The following is an 18,557-nucleotide window of genomic DNA, read 5'->3' as shown; positions in this document are numbered from 1 at the left end:
TGGCCGAGAGAGGAGTGGTAGTCAGAGGTTTGACGACGCGTGAGGCATCTCGTGTTTGCCCAGCCCCTTGCTTAGTTCCAAGACTAGCTCCATAGCGTCTTCCCCTCACTTATCCAGACCAGAGCCCTCGTTCTCGCTGCCCCCACCTCTCTGCTCCAATGGCAATGGCAGTCTTTTCTCGAATTCGCCCCATCAGACCATTAAAGGACAACGGGCGCTCGATGTGTTTGGCGCCGATTTCGCTCTCCCGTCGAGGCAAACATCACCCGCAAACGGCATATCGGCTGCAGCACCTGCATTCCTCGCTTAACCCGCTACACGCTCAGGCAAGCAGTTATCACCGCTATTCTATGCGGGTTTATTCCCGCTAGGTTAGTCGTCGCCACAATGAAGATGGGAAAGTGCGAAAGGGCGTTTGTGACTAGCCTGTCTCGAGCTGCATGGCGCGACACTGTAGGTTGTGGTTGAGTCTCTGCTTCACGTCCCGCGATCAGCTTGGCTTGATACGCCCTGCCCTCGTTTCAATTATCATTATTCCGTGTCTGCTGTACAAGAACAGCAGTAAAAGCTCGTCGTTTGCGCCGCGGGTTCGCTATTAGTACTTTGTCGGGTCTTAATCGGCGCCGTTATCTGCGCCATGTCGCAGAGCGATTTCGCCAAAGACACGGCCGTCGCAACAACATCAGGAAGAGACGAACACGCCACATCACCGTCCACCAAGTCGCATACGTCAGACAAGTCCCGTGTCATCGAAGAGACCGAAATCGACGATGATCGCGCCTCCATATCGTCAGCGTCGACGCATTCCGACTCGATCAATTCGGTAGCAGATCAACGACCGGAGATACATCATACCTGGAGTAGGAACACCGGGCACTCGTGGCCTAGCGACAAGGAGGATGCGATTGCAACAGTCACTACGAATGCAACCCAAGACCCGCGCTTCGAAGTTGACTACGAGGAGGGAGAGGACCCGGAGGAATGGCCCATGTTGAGGAAGGCCCTTGTCGTCTTCTTCATGAGCTTTTCGACACTAGTCGTGGTTATGTACTCGACGAGTTACACAAGCGGCATACCGGGTATGATGGAGACGTTTGGCATACGATCAAAGACGCTGGTAATCTTGGGGATAACAACCTACCTTTGTGGTCTGGCAATTGGATCGCTACTCCTAGCACCACTTAGTGAGATGTACGGCAGGAGACCTGTCTACCTGATCGCAGTCGCCGCATTCACAATCCTCATCATACCATGCGCTCTGTCGAACAATCTAGCCCAGATTCTCGTCATGCGCTTCTTCGGCGCAATTGCAGGCGCAGCCATGATTTCCAACGCCCCAGGCACGGTTTCTGACATATCCAAGGAAGACTATCGCGCCCTCGCGTTTAGCATCTGGTCTCTCGGCCCAATGAACGGCCCTGTCATCGGGCCACTCATCGGCGGATTCGTCTTCCAAGCCCTGGGTTGGCGATGGACAAACTGGGTCGTCATGATCGGCTCTGGTACATCCTGGTTCATGGTCTTTATGATCCCAGAAACATACAAACCAGCGATCCTTCGCGCCAAGTCAGCAAAAAAGCGCAAGGAAACCTCTGATATACGATACCACTCGCGCTACGACGAAAAGAAAGCCTTCTGGCCTCTGCTACGCGAAAATCTCTACCGACCCCTTAGCATGGCGGTCAACGAACCGATATGCATCTTCTGGGACGTGTATATAGCATTGGTCTATGGAGTCTTGTATCTGTGTTTCGTCTCTTACCCCATTGTTTTCGGTGAGCTCCGAGGTTGGTCGGCTGGACTTGTTGGACTGGGGTATATGGGTATTGGTATTGGGGGTGTCATCACGATAGCTTCAGAGCCTCTGCTTCGCCGTATGATCAACAGTCACAAGAAGGATCCAGAGACTGGCAAGCCATACCCGGAGGCCATGGTCAGTGTGGTTGTCATCGCTGCAATCTGTGTTCCGGTCGGCGAGATGATCTTTGCCTGGTATGTACAGTTCCACAATCAGTCCTTGTCCTTAAAAGCTACACCACTAATACATATGGCGTAGGACATGTACTCCAAACGTCCACTGGATTTTCCCTATCCTCGCTGGGATTCCCTTTGGTGCAGGGAATTGTGGTGTCTTCATTTACGCGTCTAATTACCTCGTACATTCATACGGCATCTACGCCGCTTCTGCTCTCGCTGGAAATGCCGTCTTGCGCTCTGCCATGGGTGGCGCCCTTCCCCTTGCAGGCCCAAAGATGTATCAGAGCCTTGGCCCGCACTGGAGTGCGACAATGCTCTCGCTCATCGAATTCGCAATGATACCTATCCCGGTAGTCTTCTACCTCTACGGACACAAGATAAGAGAAAAGAGTGCGTTGATCAAGCAGATGAGGGAAGATAGGGAAAGAGTCGATGCGAAGAAGAGGAGGGCTGCCGAGAGGGCGGAGAAGGTAAAGAGCGGTCTCGTGGATGAGAAGAAGTTAGACGTCTGATGGACTTGCATAGGTAGTGCTCATTCGAGTCTTGAATCATGTTGTTGTTCAACCATGCATCAATATATGTATTCATATATATGTTCACATTCTCCGTTGTTGATGCATCACTACCTTCGTGTATCATCTCTACAATGACATATTCGCCTTCTCACGTCCTAATAAATCGAACGCCCATCGTTAACAATTATCGTTTCGAGGTCTCTACATTTATGCCTGCACGCCATACAAGGGAAAAATCGAACACCTCAGTAGGCAACTACAGGAGAGCTAATAATCTTCTTTTGTAGAGCGATACTCTACCTAGGCAACTACAGGGGTGGCGTTCGATTTTTCCCTTGTGTAGCGTGAGTAGGTGAATGCTTGTGAATCATATTGTTGTTTATGAACAAGGCCTTTCCTCAACACTGCTAATGATACTCCATGCATCACTATCCTCGTGTATCGTTTCTAGAATGGCATATTCGTCTTCCAAGCAGTTCCCGTTCTCGCGCTCTTGACCAGGATCAGCTTCGAAGACTACTTCGTCCTCATTCGCTGTTCCCAGTAGCCTCCATAGGACGTCGTAGTCTCGCTCCATCTTCTCCTTCAATCTTCCACTTACCCATTCCGCAAGACTACATGTCTGCACATCCTCCGGCGCCGGCACCTCCCAATCCATCCCCACACCAAACTCCTCACAGTAGCATTTGTCCAGCATGTGGCCCCAGCACGGATATGTGCATGGTTCCTCGCAGTTCTCCTGACATGCATGCCCGTAGCCAAGGTACCAACACCCAGACATGTTCCTATGCCATTGCCAAGTGTATTCGCCCCACCAGCCGAAACCATAAATGACTGGCAAGGCTGGCAAATTGCGGCTTCGACAGCGTTGTTTGAGGTTCTCGGACGGTGTAAGGGCGCAGGCTAGTGTGAGGTGCGCGTGAATGTCGGAAAGGCTCGTGGGTAGGGTTGTTCCGTGGGGGATTGCATAGGGCGCTGTGAGGATGGTGGCGCTAGTGCGGCCGGGACGCAAATCGTTGCGCATTGTATGCGATAAAACGAATAGCGGCGAAGGGCTTGTAGGTTCACCATATCTGTGTATGCGATGTTCCTTGACCCGTCGCATTTCTGCGATGCGTCGTCGTGCCCAGGATCCAAAGTCCTCGCCAGCCATTATGTCTCCCTCATTGTTGCATTCGAAAACGCCGGCGTTCTTACCGAAGAGGTAGTAGGCGGCTATGTCGTCTATGCTCTCCATATCCACTGTATGTGCCGTATCGGCATGCGAATCGCCTTCCCATTCTTGACTTTCTATTTCCTTGTACGTATCCTTGAGTGCTGCTACTCGTAAGGGTCGAGGTTTATCGGAGCGACGCCGCTTGTTGCCGCTGTAGATACGCTCGGGGTATCTCTTGGAACGTTGGTGGGCATGACGGGCGGAACGAAGGTCCTTGAAAGGGTGGTCTGAAGTCCGGCCAGCGGCATTCATCGCAGGTTCCGAAGGGAGAGTAACGAGACCGAAGGGGAGAATCACGTGCGTCTCTTCGGTCTCGGGAGAGCAGATTAAACACCAGGGGCCATAGGGACCAGCCCATTCGAGTATCTTCTGCTTCATCGTAGGGAGGTCGAAGAGTAGATTGAACGCCTAGGCGTGTAACTTGGATGAGGATTAGCCGTCGTTATAACAATCGCTGATGACGATACATGATGTTGAGTATGCCGGCACAAGGAATTTCGCCATCCTTGGAGCTTCGCCCTTGCGGCATAGATGAGGGCGCATGGCTGTGCAGAAGGGCGGATTTGGACGGGGTGCTGCTAAAGGATTCAGCAATGACATTAGTTTGTGATCAATGCGCATTCGCGATGCCTCCCATTTGGTGCAGTTTGCGAGGCTCCGAGAGTTGTTGTGCTCAGGCTGGTGGTGAGGATATAGAGGAACAGCTGGGTCAGCTGAGGCGGAGTTGTAGAGTAGCTTATCTCCGAGGCTACATGCGCGTCTTTCTCCATAGCTTCTACCCTGCACGCTATACGAGGGACAAATCGAACACCCTGCCTAGACGACTACTGTACAGAAGGGGCATTTTAATCTTCCCCTTATACGCTGATACTCTACCTAGGCAACTATAGGGGGCGTAAAACTTCCCTTTACATGGCGATGCCTTGCCCAGGCAATTGTAGGGGACCTCGGGCGTATTCGATTTTTCCCTTGTATGGCGAGCTGCGTACATGCGATTACGTCTCGACGGATCTTTCGATTATCATGGATCGTATACTTTCTAAACTTCATGCGTCACCTGCGAACCATGTGATGCCCGTCACCATGCCATTTCCCTTGCTGGCGGAATTGCTTTCATCTGCCGTAGAATGATCAGCCTGCTAGCCTTGCGATGACGCCATTTTCCCCATGTCGCTGTATACCACGCCGTTGAAATACGGACCCTTCCCAGAAGGAATCAGGGTCTCTAGTAAACAGGTTGAGCGTAGTCTAGCAACCGTATAGACTTCATCACCGTAGCGCCGACGAACTTAGGAGAATAGGTTCTGCCTAACATGTCCTCCAACACAGACTCCGCGGTCCCCCTCTGGATCGACAATCAGCCCATCCACACCAAAACCACCATCCCAGTAACCCAAGCTACATCCAAAGAAATCGCTCACTACGCCTCCTCTGCATCCTCGACCGAAGCAACACAAGCCGCCGTCTCCTCGCTCTCCGCCTTCAAATACTGGCGTTCATCTTCGCACACCACGCGACGCGCCCTTCTCCAACGCGTCGCAACACACTACAGCACCCACGCCGACGCTCTCGTCGCCGCGCAAATTGCAGAGACGTCTGCCACAGAAGCCTGGGCGCGTCAAAATGTCAAAATATCAATCTCGTACCTTGACGAAATCGCCGCGCAAATAAGTTCCGTAAATGGCGTCATCCCTCCAACCGAAAAGCCCAACACCCAGGGTTTCGTGTTCAAGGAACCAGTTGGACCGGTGCTGTGTATCGCGCCGTGGAATGCAGCGCTCGTTCTCGCGACTCGCGGAATAGCGAGTGCCATTGCAGTAGGCTGCACCGTGGTGTTCAAAGCAAGTGAACTATGCCCAAAGACCCACGGGCTCATCACGCAAGCATTCTCAGAAGCGGGCTGTCCACCTGGTGTGTTGAACCAGATTCAATGCGGGCGGGAAAACGCAGCAGAAGTCACTGAGACGTTGATAGCGCATGAAGCCATCCGCAAGATTGAATTCATCGGCAGTGCGGAGGTCGGCAAGAAGATCATGGGGATTGCGGCAAAGTACCTCAAACCCGTGCTGATGGAACTAGGCGGGAAGTGTCCGGCGATTGTACTCGAGGATGCGGACTTGGAAGAAGCAGCGAAGCAGTGTGTTATGGGTGCAGTGTTGAATCACGGGCAGATTTGCTTTAGTACCGAGAGGATTATCGTGATGGACGGTGTGGCAGAGAGGTTCAAGGGACTGCTTGTGGAGGCTATGTCGAGAATCGAGGGAGCGGCTGGTTCGGCGGTCTCGGAGAGTATTGCAAAGCATGCCGAGGACGTAGTTCGGGATGCGCAAGACAAGGGTGACGAGGTTCTCGTTGGTGGTGTTGATGCTACTTCTTCGAGCAGTGGGGCTGTGCTCAAGCCTACGATTGTCGTCAATCCCTCGTCCTCGTCCCGTATCCTAGACGAGGAGACCTTTGGTCCTTCCGCGTCACTATATGTTGTTTCCTCAGACGAGGAAGCCATCGCGCTGGCGAATCGCTCTGCGTACGGTCTCAACGCTACTGTTTGGACACGCGACATGGGCCGTTTCATGAAGATGTCGCGAGAACTGGAATACGGACAGGTCCATGCCAATAGCATTTCGGTTTATACTTCGCCCACTGGAAGCCAAGGTGGCGTCAAGGGAAGTGGGTTTGGACGGCAGAACGGGAAGTGGGGACTAGACGAATTCGTTGTCGAAAAGTTTGTCACTTGGTGTGGGTGAGGAGAAAGCATGGATAGGTCTCGAAGAAGCAGATTTTGAAGCAACGCGACATGCAGATACGGCACAGAAGCTGGGTTTTTATATTTTATTGCTCGTCGTGAAGGCCAGGTTGTATCCATAAATACAGAAAAGCCAAGCACATTCCATACGTTAGCACCCTTGGGTGAGTCATTACTTCCTCCGCCATTCTCTCCATCATACAAATTCTGTTTTTTGTCGGAACAAGGCTTACCAAGTAAATGTCATCAGCTGCGGGTTAAGCACAATAGGTAACAAAAAGTGGAAAACAACCACCGTACCCATAGGCCAAACAGCGATGAGTTCCTTGATCCTCCAGTCCTCTTGCAGCGCAAACGCCATGGCGATCATAGTAGCGGTCATACCAATGCAGAACATGAAGCTCCACTTGAACTTTCTCAGCACTCTACTGATGGCAACAAAGAAACTAACGCGTTCGCTCTCCTTGGACGTGGAACCCCACTCAAGCGGCCAACTAAAGAAGTGGGCGAGGAGGGCCTGTGAAATGTGCAGGGAGATGCCGCCGAGGAAGATCGTGAGGAGTGGAATCCACTTTATGTTTGTCCAGAGGCCACGGAAAATGTTTTCTTCTTCGATGCGATGACGGAGGATGGCGAGGGCAATGTTGCCGAGGACACTGAAGACGATCACAATAGCGAAGTATACTCGGAGACGTTAGAGAAGTACGCAGTAAAGAGTTATAGGAAACTTACCGCGGAAGGAGTTGATGTAGTAATGATCAAGCCATCCGTTGAAGAAACCAATCAGAAAGTAGTTGAGCATAGTAAGTGCCCATGAGCAACCGAGAGCGTAGTAAGTACCGATGTAAGCCATGATGGTAATCTTGGATGCAAGCGGCATGTTGGAGCTGGTATCGCAGGGTTAGCTAAATACGTACGTACCCAGAAGATGGGACCCGTGGTAGTCCCGAATACAGTACTTACAAGATAAAAGTGCGGAATAGCTGTGTAAAGGGACCCTTGGTAAGCCAGTAGATGAATGGGTTGAAAATGAGCTCGTTGCAGCCGTATGCGTATCTGAAAAATTTGGGTTAGTGTTTTCTTCAGAAGATGGAAACAGGTAAGTCATACTTCTCCCATCGAGCAAGCTCGTCGTATACAGTAAGAGAAACGCCCTCTTTAAAGCCATCACCTTTATAAGAGGCTAGCCGAATGATGTAACCCGCACTCTGAAGTCGAAGACTCATGTCAAAGTCTTCAGACACCGTCTCCTCGGACCAGAACTTGTCGTACTTGTTACCTTTGTCGTCCGTGGCTTCGTACGCGATCTTCTGTACCGCTTCCCATCTTAAGATAGCGTTGTGTCCAACAAATGGCGCGACGTCTCCGCCAGCGACGGCAAACTTGATCATAGTGTAGATCATATTAGTGAAGAAGGTGATGCCGTTCTCGAAGAAGGTGTTGGTGACGTTCATGACTCCGGACGAGTATTGTAGGATGGCAACTTCTTGGCCCTGTTCCATCTCACTGATGGCTTCAAGTAGACAGTCGCTGGGCACACGGGTGTCGGAGTCCACCAAAAGGATATAGTCGCCAATTCGAATGTTACCATCGGCCCAAGCTTCGCCCTCGTTTTCAGCCATGACTGTTTCCATGACCTCCTTGTAAAGAGCATTTTCCTCGAGCTGACTCCAGCGTTCTCCACGTGGCTGTTGTACCATCAGATCTTCGACCCTGCAGCTGATTCGGAGGGCATAGTTCATGTTGGATGCCTTCTTGAACTTTCCAGGTCGGACGAAAGGCTTCACCCCGTGCTCACCCTTGGGGTCGTGCCTTGGGCGGGCGACCCAGCCAATGCCGTGCTCGTCGTAGAATTCCTGTCGTTCTTGTGCCTCCTCGGCTCCAAGAAGTTGCACTACAACAAGTCAGTAGAGCTCGATTCGTAATGCGCAAAAACTCACTTCCGTCGTCATTTACAAAGATGTTGGCACTTCCTCCCTGCAGCTCGTACGTGGAGATAGCTTGCTTCAGCGATCTCACCGTGGGCTCGATGACGGTGTGCAGGCCCTCCTTATAGACAGGCATCTGTACTGTCACGTGTGGGAGCGGCTTGCCAAAAGTATCACGGTTGATTTTCCTGGGCGCTTTTCCAGAATAGTATCGGCTGTTCGATTTCATCTGATGAGTGGGCCCACAGATTTGGGCAAGATTACCGACGAGCGCTTGGAAGAAAAACTTGCAATGTCAGCAGCGTAACGACAGATTGTAAAGGTATGGCTTACCAGTGAGAGCCAAACCTGGGCAGGTACGCAAATTAGGAAGAGTAGTCGAAGCCAGTGTTTTGGGGCCTGGAACTCTTCGATAGCAATCTGCCTGCAGCCAGAGCCAATGGCAGCAGTCAGCAGAAGGATGGATATTCCGCAATAGGCTGCTTGCCACATCTTCATATCTCTGAGTTCGTCTTCTTTGCCGTCACCGGAGTAGGATCCGTCGTCATAATCCTCGATTGAGACCGTGGGATTCTTGCCTAGTGCCTTCTCCAATTCCAGGTCCTGCGCATCATAGCCATACTCAGCTCCGCACATCATCCTCATCAGGCAGTTGATGATGAACTCTGCGCGTTCAAGTGTCAACTTGGGGTCGTCTTGCCACACTATCAATATGCCTCGTGAAGCGATAAAGGCAGCGGACTGACCCCTTTGACAGTATGGTAAGGCTTCGAAGTCGGGCACGACCTGCAACCGAAGACCGGTTTGGATTTGAACATATTGGGACTGGGTCCGCTCAAGGATGTATTTGATTACCCTGGTGTTGACAGTCATGGCACACTGTATACGTCAGTGATCACGATCCGCAGGTGTTATGCGTATGCTCAACATACCCGGACGTTCAACTCTGTTACTGCCTCATACAGACCTGTACCATCGTTTTGGAGCGCATAAGGCGCGCAAGAATAACTGCCTTTCGACCTTTTCATGAAAACGCCTTCGCCAGCGTCTCCAAAGGTCCATACTCGCTCCTCTTGCTTGGTATGGAGCCAGTTTGCCAGAATCTCGGCCTTGACATCTCGTACGGCATCTGAGCTTACGGTGCTACTGCTGCAGTTGATGCTACCAGACGAGCCGGAAGAATGAGCGCTGGATGGGCCAAGTTGCATAGGTGTGAAGCTTGCCGGTTTAGATCCGGATCGTATGGATTCATTGCTGGTCCTGTTTGTTGGTGCAAGAGGGTTCTCTGGCGGTGGTTCCTCCTTTTTTCGACCGTCATCGCGCACTCGAGAGCCTTCACCCTCGTTGCGAGAAATGAAGTCTTTCAAGCCCATCGCTGCGTCTTGGCTTACGATTCTGGTGCGATAGGTGCTTGTGAGGTTGGTATGTCCAGACCAGGACAGTAAAATTCAGAAGGATAACAGGTAGCGACTGAACAAAGGGCGAGGTATTGAAGGTCAAAGTAGAACCCGATGCACACAACGAAATTGAAAAAATAGAATGGTTCTGAAGCCAGTGCACATCCAGTCGGCAGAATACCCACAGTGTCGTAAACGATCCGCAGCTCTGCGATTAATTTGGCAATGATGGTGTAATGTAATGCGGGCCAACGGGTCTTCTGGCAGTTGCTTGCGTTCAGGTTGTCTGGATGGACCATGCGAAACAGGGTGGACTTGAAGCTTGAATGTGCCACAGTACCCAAGATAACACCAGTCCAGCTGCCCTGTGACAGGCAATCGTGTCTTTGTTCTGTTACCTGTGCGCGATCACATGGTCTCCTTTTTGGTTCAGAGCCAGTAGCTGGCGCTACACAGTATCCAACCAACGAAGTCGCATCTCATACTTGCAAATTCTCTCATTGAGAAAACCTGTTCGTTCAGATCGTTGAGAATTGGAAGCCGCGTGTGGACATATAATGCACTACCGCCATCAGTATTGAGGCTCTGTTGAGTCGGAAAAGACAGTAGCCTTGATGGCTGTTCCAGTAAAGACTCGTTCGTGGGTACAGGTGGCGAATGCAGCCAAGGCGTGCAAAGGTGTTGAAGTGGTCTGGCGAACGAGGGGACGGAGACACAACACACGCCGGTACGCAGGGTGGGACGTCCCGATACCGACCATTGCATTGTGGGTACCGAGGTGGCAAGAAAACATCGCACACCCAGGAAAGCCATATGCCCACTTTTACGGCGTACGTGAGAAGACATCCGTCGTGCCTAACCACACAATATTCGATTGTGCTATAGGTATGCGGATCCTCACAACGTTGGGCCAAGCGCATATGAAAAGTTGCAGAATCTCGTCATAGTTGCAAAGCCGACCGCGTAGCCACTTTGGTATCCAGTTTGAAGTTGACAAGGACTAGTGTCTTTGTTAGCGAGACCCTGCGCTTGACAAATGCCCATCGCTGATTTGCAAGTACACAACCGTAACACCACCAACACAGGTATGAACCGAAAGAGAAGGAAAGGAAATTTTGTACGAGCCAAAGAAGCCACCGCAACCACAAATCACCGCCCCACCACCGGGATGGTGCCGGTACAGCAGCAACCTCGTAGGAGACCTCTAAGGTCTAGGCGCATGATCAGGTTTGGAAAGGGTTGCGCCTGGAGAAGCACGAGCACAGCTGTGTCATTAAAATTGGTGTATGAGTATGCTCGCTCGATAGATGTTGAGGAATGGTGCAATCGTGTTCTTTGATGCCAAAAATACAAACTGCGGCCCGTGTACACCGTGCGCCCTGGCGAAGAGTTTGGACAATGAGATATTGAACCACAATGAGGAAGGTCCAGAAGCTCAAACGCAGCACAATCTAGTCGGCAAGCCTGAATAATTAGCATATCACCCTTGTAGCTGGCCGGTGTCATGGTGTCACTCACCTGTAGCTCACCAGCGTGTCTACACGATGGTTACTAGTGCTGAAGCTCCGCAGCTGCACCTTCTCGCCGTTCTTGATTTCCTTGGCATCGCTGTCACCCCATTCGAGAGGCACCTCGGAGTCAGCGTCAGCGTAAACCAGAACGTTGAAGGTACAGTTTCCGTCGAGCATGGGCAGGAAGGTCACTGATGCGGTGATCTGCCGAAACACGGACTGGATCTCGGCCTGGATCTCGGCCTCGGTTTTCTCTTCTGATGCTTCGCCAGCGCTGGGAGCTATCAGTACATGGCCGAGATGGATGAAGTTGCGCACTCACTCTGGGACGGAATTCTCTTGGTCTGCCGTCTGTTTGGAGGATTTTGCCTTTGCGTTCTTGCCGAAAATTTGAACCTGGGGCGCTATCAGAAACCGTGCTGTAGTAAACTTTGCATGACCTACGTCGAACTGCCAGCGCTCGACATGCTCGCCAGTCTCCTTGCTCGTAATGACAACAACAAGCTTGGAGATCTTGCCCCCGTACATCCACTCCTTCAACTGACCCATGATTTTCTTGATGTAAGCCTTGACTTGGTCATCGGCAGTCACTGTGGGGGGTTAGGGAGAGGCTGACAGCCGAGCTGGCAGGTCACGTACCCATCATGGTCAAGCCATATTTCTTTACTCTGCATGTCATTAGCATATGATTGGCGTCGTCGTGTGGGACAGACTTACGCAGTGAAGTCCTCTGCAGGGTAAACACCTCTTTGGAAACTTGGCAGGGGTTAATCGTCTGAGCAGGAGGCGATGCAAGAGCACTTGATGCTTACAGTATGGTGTTGACTGAATACTCGAACTAATTGGGATAAGCGCAGGATGCGATGCTTGGCTCGACTGACTTACGAATTCGTTGACGACTTTGGAAGAGCCCTTGAGAGCAAGCTTGTGCACTTTGGAGGAATCAGTCTTTGAAGATTTGGACTTGGAAGAGGTCTTGGATGAGGTCTTGGTCGAGGCCTTGGTCGAGGTTTTGGGTGCAGACATGGTGGGTGGTGGTGGGCGGTGAAGGGCTGGCTCGGTGTTGTTTACGGGGTTTGTTGATTAGGGCAAGTGCAACGCAACCTTGGGGGCGCGACAGAAGAGGCAGCGACGAGCGAGGGGGGTAATTGGTAGGCGAGCAGGTGGGAAGATCAAAGTCAGGCCTAGTATGCCTGTGGAGTCGGAGATGGAATGGAAGAGGTCTGGTCTGGCGGTGGGTCCCTGGGTGCGGTGCAGGCAGGTGCAAGGAACTGCCCGTGGCTGATGAGATAAGATAAGATAAGATTAGATTAGATCAAATCAAAAAAGTCATCGACACCACCGCCTGGCGTCCAAGCAACGAGCAGCAGCCAGGGACGGAATTCGACTTCATGCCCACTCATGCGATCATGCGTCCGAACTGCGAGCAGCCTTCTGCACGGCTGGCGGACGCCTCCCATCTCTGCCTCTGTCTCTGGTCCAGCCCGAGGCCGTGGCTTCCCGCTTACCTCAGGCCTGCTTGAGCGCCTGCCGCCCCTCCTCAGCAGACGGTATGCGCAAGCTTTCCGTCCCCAGGGAGAGCTCGAGAAGCGCATCGCCCAGATCCCCATCGACCGCTACCGCAACTTCTGCATCGTCGCCCACGTTGACCATGGCAAGTCAACGCTGTCGGACCGTCTGCTCGAGATCACGGGCACTATCCAGCCCGGTGGCCAGAAGCAGTTTCTCGACAAGCTCGACGTGGAGAGGGAGCGAGGCATCACCGTCAAGGCGCAGACATGCAGCATGATCTACACGCACGCGGGGCAGGACTACCTGCTGCATCTCGTCGACACGCCGGGCCACGTCGACTTCAGGGCCGAGGTGTCGCGCAGCTATGCCAGCTGTGGAGGGGCGCTGCTGCTCGTCGATGCCAGCCAGGGCGTGCAGGCGCAGACGGTCGCAAACTTCTACCTCGCCTTCTCCCAGGGCCTCACGCTCGTGCCCGTGCTGAACAAGGTCGACCTCCCCCACGCCGACCCGCCGCGCGTGCTCGAGCAGATGCGCGACACCTTTGAGCTCCAGCCCGAGGACGCCGTGCTCGTCTCCGCCAAGACCGGCCTGAATGTCGCAGCCCTCCTCCCCACGGTCGTCGACAAGATACCCGCCCCCGTCGGCGACCTGAAGAAGCCCCTCCGCATGCTCCTCGTCGATTCGTGGTACGATGTATACAAGGGCGTCATCCTGCTGGTGCGCATATTCGATGGGCAGGTACAGCCGGGTGATACCATACGTTCCTTTGCGACCAAGCTCAAGTACATTGTGGGCGAAGTCGGCATCATGTACCCTGACCAGACGCCGCAGACGGTGCTCAAGGCTGGCCAGGTGGGCTACATCTACTTCAACCCCGGCATGAAGCGCTCCCAGGAGGCAAAGGTCGGCGATACCTACACCACTGTCGGGTCGGAGAAGCTGGTAGAGCCATACCCCGGCTTCGAGGAGCCCAAGAGCATGGTCTTTGTTTCTGCCTTCCCCACCGATCAGGACAACCACGAACATCTCGAAGACAGCATCCAGCAGATCATCCTCAACGACCGCAGCGTCACGCTCCAAAAAGAGTCATCCGACGCCTTGGGCGCTGGCTGGCGCTTGGGCTTCTTGGGCACATTACATTGCTCCGTCTTCGAGGACCGCTTGCGTCAGGAACATGGTGCCAACATCATCATCACGCCACCCTCAGTACCCTTCAAGGTGGTGTGGAAGGACGGCACCGAATCCATCATCACCAACCCCAACGAGTTCCCTGACCAGGACCAGGCACACTTCAAAGTGCAGGAGGTCCATGAGCCCTACGTTTCGGCCACCATCACGATGCCCGACGAATATCTTGGTGAGGTCATCAAGCTGTGCGAGGCCAATCGCGGCGAGCAAAAAGAGCTTACCTTCTTCACTGCTACCCAAGTCATCTTGAAGTACGACATCCCCCTGTCGCACCTTGTCGACGACTTCTTTGGTAAACTCAAGGGCGCCACCAAGGGTTATGCATCTCTCGACTACGAAGATGCAGGCTTTCACAAGTCCTCCATCGTCAAGCTCAACTTGCTTGTCAACGGCTCCCCAGTTGATGCCGTATCGCGCGTCCTGCACACATCACAGGTCGACAAGGTGGGTCGCACATGGGTCGAAAAGTTCAAAGAGCACGTCGAGCGACAGATGTTTGAGGTCATCATACAGGCTGCAGCCGGCAGGAGAATCGTGGCGCGGGCTACCATTAAGCCGTACCGCAAGGATGTCCTCGCCAAGCTGCATGCTAGTGATCTCAGCAGACGGCGTAAGCTACTCGAGAAGCAGAAGGAGGGTAGGAAGAAGCTGAGGGCTGTAGGCAGCGTTGTTATTGAGCAAGAAGCGTTCCAGAAGTTCTTGGCCAAATAGTAATACCAATATTCATCTCGGCTCGGCCTTTGTCTTTCTCGCCGCTCACGTCCATTATGCGGGCACTTGACAGAACTCGCCGTTGGCCAAGACGCCCGCTCGTTCGTCACAGGCCGGCATGTCCGGCCGTTTCCAACCAATGTGTGAGAGCCACAATAGTGCAGTACTGCATGTGCATTTCCTCTGGAGCTTTCGTATCTGCTGCAACGCATCCTTCCCGTTGGGAGTTAATTATTGATTCGCTGGCCAAACCTTCCGATCACGAAAGCTACGCGACAATATATCTGCTCAGCCGTTTCGGCTAGTAGCGAGTCATCCCGAGTCCGAACAACTGGTGGGATGTTGAGCCCGTGCGGCGTATCAACCTTTCGATCTCGTGCTTGATCGGCGCTAACAGGTCCATGACATCAGCGGGCTATTGAGATCGCAGGTATCGGCTTTTCTTACGAACCACTCGGCTTGCTTCACAGCTCGCGTACCTGACAGCAACGACTCCTGGCGACCTTTAGTGCAGCTTCCATCTCTCGCTAATCTGTCTCGAGCTTGGTGTTGCAGTACCCGACCATGGGTTGCATGATACTTCGAACGATACGCTTAGAACAAGTCTGTAGCAGCCATGACGTTTGACTAATTGCGAACTCGCATCCGCATACGAAGAAAAAAGGGGTTTTCGGAAGAAGGTCGTGAGAATCACCGCACGTACAATCAAACCTACACCGCGAAAACCTGCTCGCTTCCAGCTGGTATGCTCGCAAATGTACTTCGTCTGACAGGCCGTTGGTCGTCACCACAGTGCCTAGCACATGTAGCGTGTCTTGACAACGCTCGCTAATCTCTTCAAAGCCTAGCTGAGCATGTCAACGTCAAGGATGCCATGGACTTTTGAACGGCACGCTTGCGACGATCCTGCAGGCATGACGTTAGGGAGATGGCCAGACCAGCAGGCCTGGGACGGGCGGGCAACATGGGCAAATGTCGAATCTAAGAGACGTGCCGCTCCGGGACGCAACACCTGCGTTGATATGAGTTTGGGTCGTTCCTTGCATCCGACAGCCCGCAGGACGGTCTTTTCAACCTTCTTCCCTCTCGCGTGACTTGTTTAGGCTTCATTAGAATGGCGAGATTCCTAGGTCTCAGAGGACGTAGTCTAGCGAGTGCCATCAGTATCACGTGTGGGCTTTGCTTTTTGTGAGTTACCACCCTTTCGGGTGCCTTGCAGATGATTTGTAGACTAATCTATCAAAGATGTTTCGGCTATGCCCAGGGTGTTATGGGCGGTCTCTTGACCGTTCAGCAGTTCTTGGACAGGTTTCCCCAGGTGGACATTGTAAATGAGAGTTCATTCCACAATGCGTGGGTCGCAGGTACGTCGAAGTGATCTCTACCAACAGACTGAACTGTGAAGTACAGGGTCCTGACACATGCAGGTCTTACCGTTGGAACATGGCATTTGGGCTGTATTGTCTCAGCCATCGCGACAATCTTCGTCGGTGACTTGCTTGGGCGTCGGCGCACACTCATTCTCGGTCTGACCTTCTGGGTGATTGGCGAGATCATCCAAACGTCTTCGTACAGCTTCCCACAATTCATCGTCGGTCGCGCGATCGCTGGTTTCGGTAAGGTTCACCCATGTACGACACAGTTTAACTCCGGACACAAGAACTGATGCTGTAACAGGCAATGGCTTCACCACTTCGACCGCCCCCGCCTACCAAGCAGAATGCGTCAAGTCTCATCGCAAGGGAACAATCCTTATGATCAGCGCAGGAGCGTTCGTTTCCGCCGGTATCGCGCTTTCATACTGGTTCGTCTTTGGCTTCGCATACATCACCAGCTCCTCGGCATCATGGCGCGTCCCTATTGCCCTGCAGATCATGTTCGCGCTCCCGGCCATCGCAATGCTCTTCGTTCTTCCCGAGTCTCCTCGATGGCTGATTCTTACCGGACGTGAACAAGAAGCGTTGACCGTCCTTGCGGCGCTGAACGATGACGATCCCGACAGCCTCGAGACCAAGGACGAGTTCCTACAAATCAAGGATGCGATTTTGATCATGGCGCAAGGATCAAGCGCGGGCATGTTCTCAAACAAGGAGCGTAGAGGCTTCCACCGTGTGGTATTGGCATACTTTGTCCAGGTGTTCCAGCAAGGTACCGGTATCAACTTGGTTCTGCAGTACCTCTCGTGGATCTTCCTCACACGCATGTCTTTCGAGGGATGGCTTGCACGTCTTCTGGCATCTTGCTCAGCGACTGTGTACTTTCTTGCCTCGTTCATTGTCGTCGTTGGTATCGATCGCTTCTGGGGTCGTCGCTCGCTCATGATGTTCGGCGCTGCGGGCATGTCAGGATGCATGATTCTCATCACTATCCTGCAGTACCTGTGGTCTGAGCATAGCATCCAAGCCGGCAGGATCGCCAGTACTGTTTTCCTGTTTGTGTTTTCGGTTTTCTTCGCTATCGGCTGGCAGGGTATGGCTTGGCTGTACCAGGTCGAAATTGTACCTCTTCGGATCCGTGGGCCTGCGAACGGACTTTCGACGAGTGCCAACTGGTTGCTTAACTTTGTGTAAGTCACTCTACTGATCAGTGTGTTTGCACGCGTCACTAATGTCGAACAGCATCGTCTTCATCACACCGATTGCATTCCAGCGCATCTCCTACCGCACTTGGATCATCTTCGCGGTCACCAACTTTGCCATTCTTCCTCTGGTCTACTTCTTCTACCCTGAAACTGCCTTCCGATCGCTCGAGGAAGTCGATGTCATCTTCCAGCTAGCACATGATGCACCCGGAAATCCTTGGCTCACTGCTGTTGGCTTCTCCCAAAGCGAGCCGCTTTGGTTCGGAAAGAGAGACCCTGAAAAGCGACTCAACTTCAACTACGCAAACAGCTCGTGGCATAAGAGACTCGTAGAGAGCATACTTAGTCGTGAAGGCGGCAGCGGAAGCAACACCAATAGTGGCAACACTGAGAAGAGACCTTGGAGCAATGGTGAGAGTCCGGACTATGGTGAGGTGACAGCGCCTACAACTCTACATGGACGGAAGAGGTCGGAAGAGTCACCTGTGGATCCCCGGCTCCACCGTTCACCACCACTGAGCCCAGCAACGACGATGACGACAACCATCACCAGCCAAAATCGACCTCGCAGGAAGCTGCAAAAGCGCAACAGTAGCGCCAGCAGCATGGCCAGCCGCATGAGCCAGTCCCAGCCACCACCACCTGTCTTTGGTCTATACGATAATCGCCCTCCAGTGGAAACGCATCAACCCACAATGGCACACCACCGTCACACGCGCAGCACGTCTACCGACTCACTCAACTCTGTACGACCAGAATGGTGGACTGATGAACTTGCTCCGGTACCAGTGTCACAGTGCAGCAGATCCTCAAGCAGAACGGGCAGTGCAATGGAAACCCGCGGTCGACCTTCATCCCGCATCTCTCAAAGAAGCGTATCAAACAACGCCTTGAACCGGCTCGTGAACCGCGATCTACTTGTTGAGCAACAGCAGCAAACCCGGCCTCGTAGAACAGCTAGCAACTCGTCTTTCCAACATCAAGTCAATGACTACCGCTCTGACGCCATCGCCGACGCTGATGGCATCGACTACCCCGGTATACTAGGTGGCGACGAGCGAGGAAGAGGAAGAAGTGGTGTTGTGAGGACGCAGAGTGAGCGGGAGACGTATCTTCCCGACGGAATCTACGAGGTCGTTGAAGGGAGGGTGAGGCAGATTAGCGCGGGACCTGTTAGCAGGCCGGGTAGTGTGGCGAGCGGGAGAAGGTATTCGGCTAGGGATGCTGGATTCGCAAGATGAAGAGGTGTAGCGGTTCAGGGCTTAGGAACTACACGGC

The 18,557-nt window shown here is 53.0% G+C and overlaps 6 protein-coding genes across 6 annotated transcripts; 4 read left to right on the top strand and 2 right to left on the bottom strand.

The window, feature by feature from the left end:
* The first annotated feature begins 153 nt into the window (after window positions 1-153).
* On the top strand, window positions 154-2,542 carry ACET3X_009003 (uncharacterized protein). Its single transcript, XM_069455150.1, has 2 exons — window positions 154-1,992; window positions 2,057-2,542. The coding sequence occupies exons 1-2, from the start codon at window positions 638-640 to the stop codon at window positions 2,487-2,489; spliced, it is 1,788 nt and encodes a 595-aa protein (XP_069303080.1). The 5' UTR covers window positions 154-637; the 3' UTR covers window positions 2,490-2,542.
* A 2,479-nt stretch (window positions 2,543-5,021) lies between these two features.
* ACET3X_009002 (uncharacterized protein) lies at window positions 5,022-6,452 on the top strand (the record flags this gene model as incomplete). The annotated part of the gene is made up of 1 exon (XM_069455149.1): window positions 5,022-6,452. One exon carries the CDS (start codon window positions 5,022-5,024, stop codon window positions 6,450-6,452), a length of 1,431 nt encoding a protein of 476 aa, XP_069303079.1.
* Window positions 6,453-6,680: 228 nt separating this feature from the next.
* On the bottom strand, window positions 6,681-9,752 carry ACET3X_009001 (uncharacterized protein; the record flags this gene model as incomplete). The annotated part of the gene is made up of 7 exons (XM_069455147.1): window positions 6,681-7,135; window positions 7,184-7,338; window positions 7,415-7,507; window positions 7,562-8,345; window positions 8,392-8,665; window positions 8,713-9,258; window positions 9,312-9,752. The coding sequence occupies 7 exons, from the start codon at window positions 9,750-9,752 to the stop codon at window positions 6,681-6,683; spliced, it is 2,748 nt and encodes a 915-aa protein (XP_069303078.1).
* A 1,475-nt stretch (window positions 9,753-11,227) lies between these two features.
* Window positions 11,228-12,313, bottom strand: ACET3X_009000 (uncharacterized protein; the record flags this gene model as incomplete). The annotated part of the gene is made up of 8 exons (XM_069455146.1): window positions 11,228-11,240; window positions 11,295-11,561; window positions 11,610-11,683; window positions 11,732-11,877; window positions 11,927-11,955; window positions 12,005-12,043; window positions 12,100-12,125; window positions 12,173-12,313. 8 exons carry the CDS (start codon window positions 12,311-12,313, stop codon window positions 11,228-11,230), a joined length of 735 nt encoding a protein of 244 aa, XP_069303077.1.
* A 375-nt stretch (window positions 12,314-12,688) lies between these two features.
* ACET3X_008999 (uncharacterized protein) lies at window positions 12,689-14,698 on the top strand (the record flags this gene model as incomplete). Its single annotated transcript, XM_069455145.1, has 1 exon — window positions 12,689-14,698. One exon carries the CDS (start codon window positions 12,689-12,691, stop codon window positions 14,696-14,698), a length of 2,010 nt encoding a protein of 669 aa, XP_069303076.1.
* A 1,114-nt stretch (window positions 14,699-15,812) lies between these two features.
* Window positions 15,813-18,520, top strand: ACET3X_008998 (uncharacterized protein; the record flags this gene model as incomplete). The annotated part of the gene is made up of 5 exons (XM_069455144.1): window positions 15,813-15,886; window positions 15,944-16,062; window positions 16,126-16,314; window positions 16,376-17,264; window positions 17,317-18,520. 5 exons carry the CDS (start codon window positions 15,813-15,815, stop codon window positions 18,518-18,520), a joined length of 2,475 nt encoding a protein of 824 aa, XP_069303075.1.
* Window positions 18,521-18,557: the final 37 nt, after the last annotated feature.

Source organism: Alternaria dauci, chromosome 9 (genome assembly GCF_042100115.1).
Source record: "Alternaria dauci strain A2016 chromosome 9, whole genome shotgun sequence".
In the NCBI taxonomy this organism is placed as follows: Eukaryota; Fungi; Ascomycota; class Dothideomycetes; order Pleosporales; family Pleosporaceae; genus Alternaria; species Alternaria dauci.
Note: the sequence above shows the minus strand (reverse complement) of the source record. Positions and strands in the feature narration are given on the sequence as shown.

What these genes read in the sequence shown, in the direction of transcription:
- ACET3X_009003 (XM_069455150.1), top strand. Translation starts at nt 638, where the DNA reads ATGTCGCAGAGCGATTTCGCCAAAGACACGGCCGTCGCAACAACATCA. An exon ending in GGCGAGATGATCTTTGCCTG is followed by an intron (nt 1,993 to 2,056) that starts GTATGTACAGTT and finishes CATATGGCGTAG; the next exon opens with GACATGTACTCCAAACGTCC.